We start from the raw sequence: 1,207 nt of genomic DNA on the forward strand, positions 1-1,207 counted from the left end.
GGGGACAGGAACACCTTTCAGGGGAACCTGGAAGAACAGGGAGGGGTAAAGAGGGACAGGGGAGGACTTGGGGGGGACAGGGACATCCCTCAGGGGGACACGGGGGGTGGATGGAGATGGACAGCCCTCGGGGAAACTTGGGGACACTGGGACACCCTCCAGGACAGTGCTCCTGTGGACAATCCCTCAGAGGGGACTTGGGGGCCCATGGTGCCCCTCAAGGGCTGGGGACACCGTGCCTGTGAGCTGTCACCTACCCCTGGCGTGGGGGGGTGGGGTGGGGGCTGTTCACTCCCTCCAGCCTGACCAGTGCCACCAGACTGCAGCGGGGGGAGGGGGGCCACCCACCCTGGTGCCCGCTGAGCTCTGTCCCCGCAGACGTCGCCTACCTGCGCTCCGTCCTGCCCAGCACCACGGAAGACGCCTTCTTCGATTACTTGGCCACCCTGGACGCCTCGGAGGTGACAGTCTCTGCCGTGCCGGAGGGCTCCGTCGTCTTCGCCAGGGTGGGACGCGCTCAGCCCCCTCCCCTGCTTCGAGAGGGGCTTTGGGGTCCCCGGGGAGGACTGAGATGTCACCGCCCGACTGTCCCCGCAGGTCCCGTTCCTGCAGGTGAAGGGGCCGCTGCTGGTGGTGCAGCTGCTGGAAACCACCTTGCTGTGCCTGGTCAGCTACGCCAGGTAGGGACACATCCTGCTTTGGTCCCCCCAGCCACCAGGGACCACGTCGGTGGTCCCCGCCACCTCCCCGCGCACCGGCTGCGGTTGAGCGGAGAGGGTCCCGGAGCTCTGTCCCTCCTTGGCTGTGCGCCGGCTCCACGCTCAGCCTGGTTTGGTGTGACCTGGCTCTTCCTCCCCCAGCCTGGTAGCCACAAACGCCACTCGCTTCCGACTGCTCGCTGGCCCGGATGTGAAGCTGATGGAGATGGGGCTCCGTCGGGCTCAGGGGCCGGATGGTGCCCTTTCAGCCTCCAAGTACTCCTACATTGGGGGTGAGTGCTGCGCCACGGCGCCCCGCGGCACTGCGGCCACGCCATCACCCCCGTGTGTCCCCCCCGTCCCTCCTTGCAGGCTTTGACTGCACCAGTAACATCCTGGCGGGGAAGCTCTACGGCATCCCGGTGCGCGGCACCATCGCCCACTCCTTCATCATGTCCTTCACCTCGCTGGACGAGGTGCAGCCCCGGGTGAGCATCACTGGGGGTGGG

The 1,207-nt window shown here is 67.4% G+C and overlaps 1 protein-coding gene across 1 annotated transcript in view; it reads left to right on the forward strand.

The window, feature by feature from the left end:
* The window catches only part of NAPRT (nicotinate phosphoribosyltransferase), a 12,632-nt gene that overhangs the window by 4,144 nt on the left and 7,281 nt on the right, over nt 1–1,207 (forward strand). The window contains exons 2-5 of the mRNA XM_035897116.1: nt 302–506; nt 598–680; nt 861–991; nt 1,071–1,186. Of these exons, the coding sequence (XP_035753009.1) occupies nt 302–506; nt 598–680; nt 861–991; nt 1,071–1,186 (535 nt within the window). The remainder of the gene's footprint in view (nt 1–301; nt 507–597; nt 681–860; nt 992–1,070; nt 1,187–1,207) is intronic.

This window comes from Egretta garzetta, unplaced genomic scaffold (genome assembly GCF_000687185.1).
Source record: "Egretta garzetta isolate BGI_Z169 unplaced genomic scaffold, ASM68718v1 scaffold237, whole genome shotgun sequence".
Taxonomy (NCBI): Eukaryota; Metazoa; Chordata; class Aves; order Pelecaniformes; family Ardeidae; genus Egretta; species Egretta garzetta.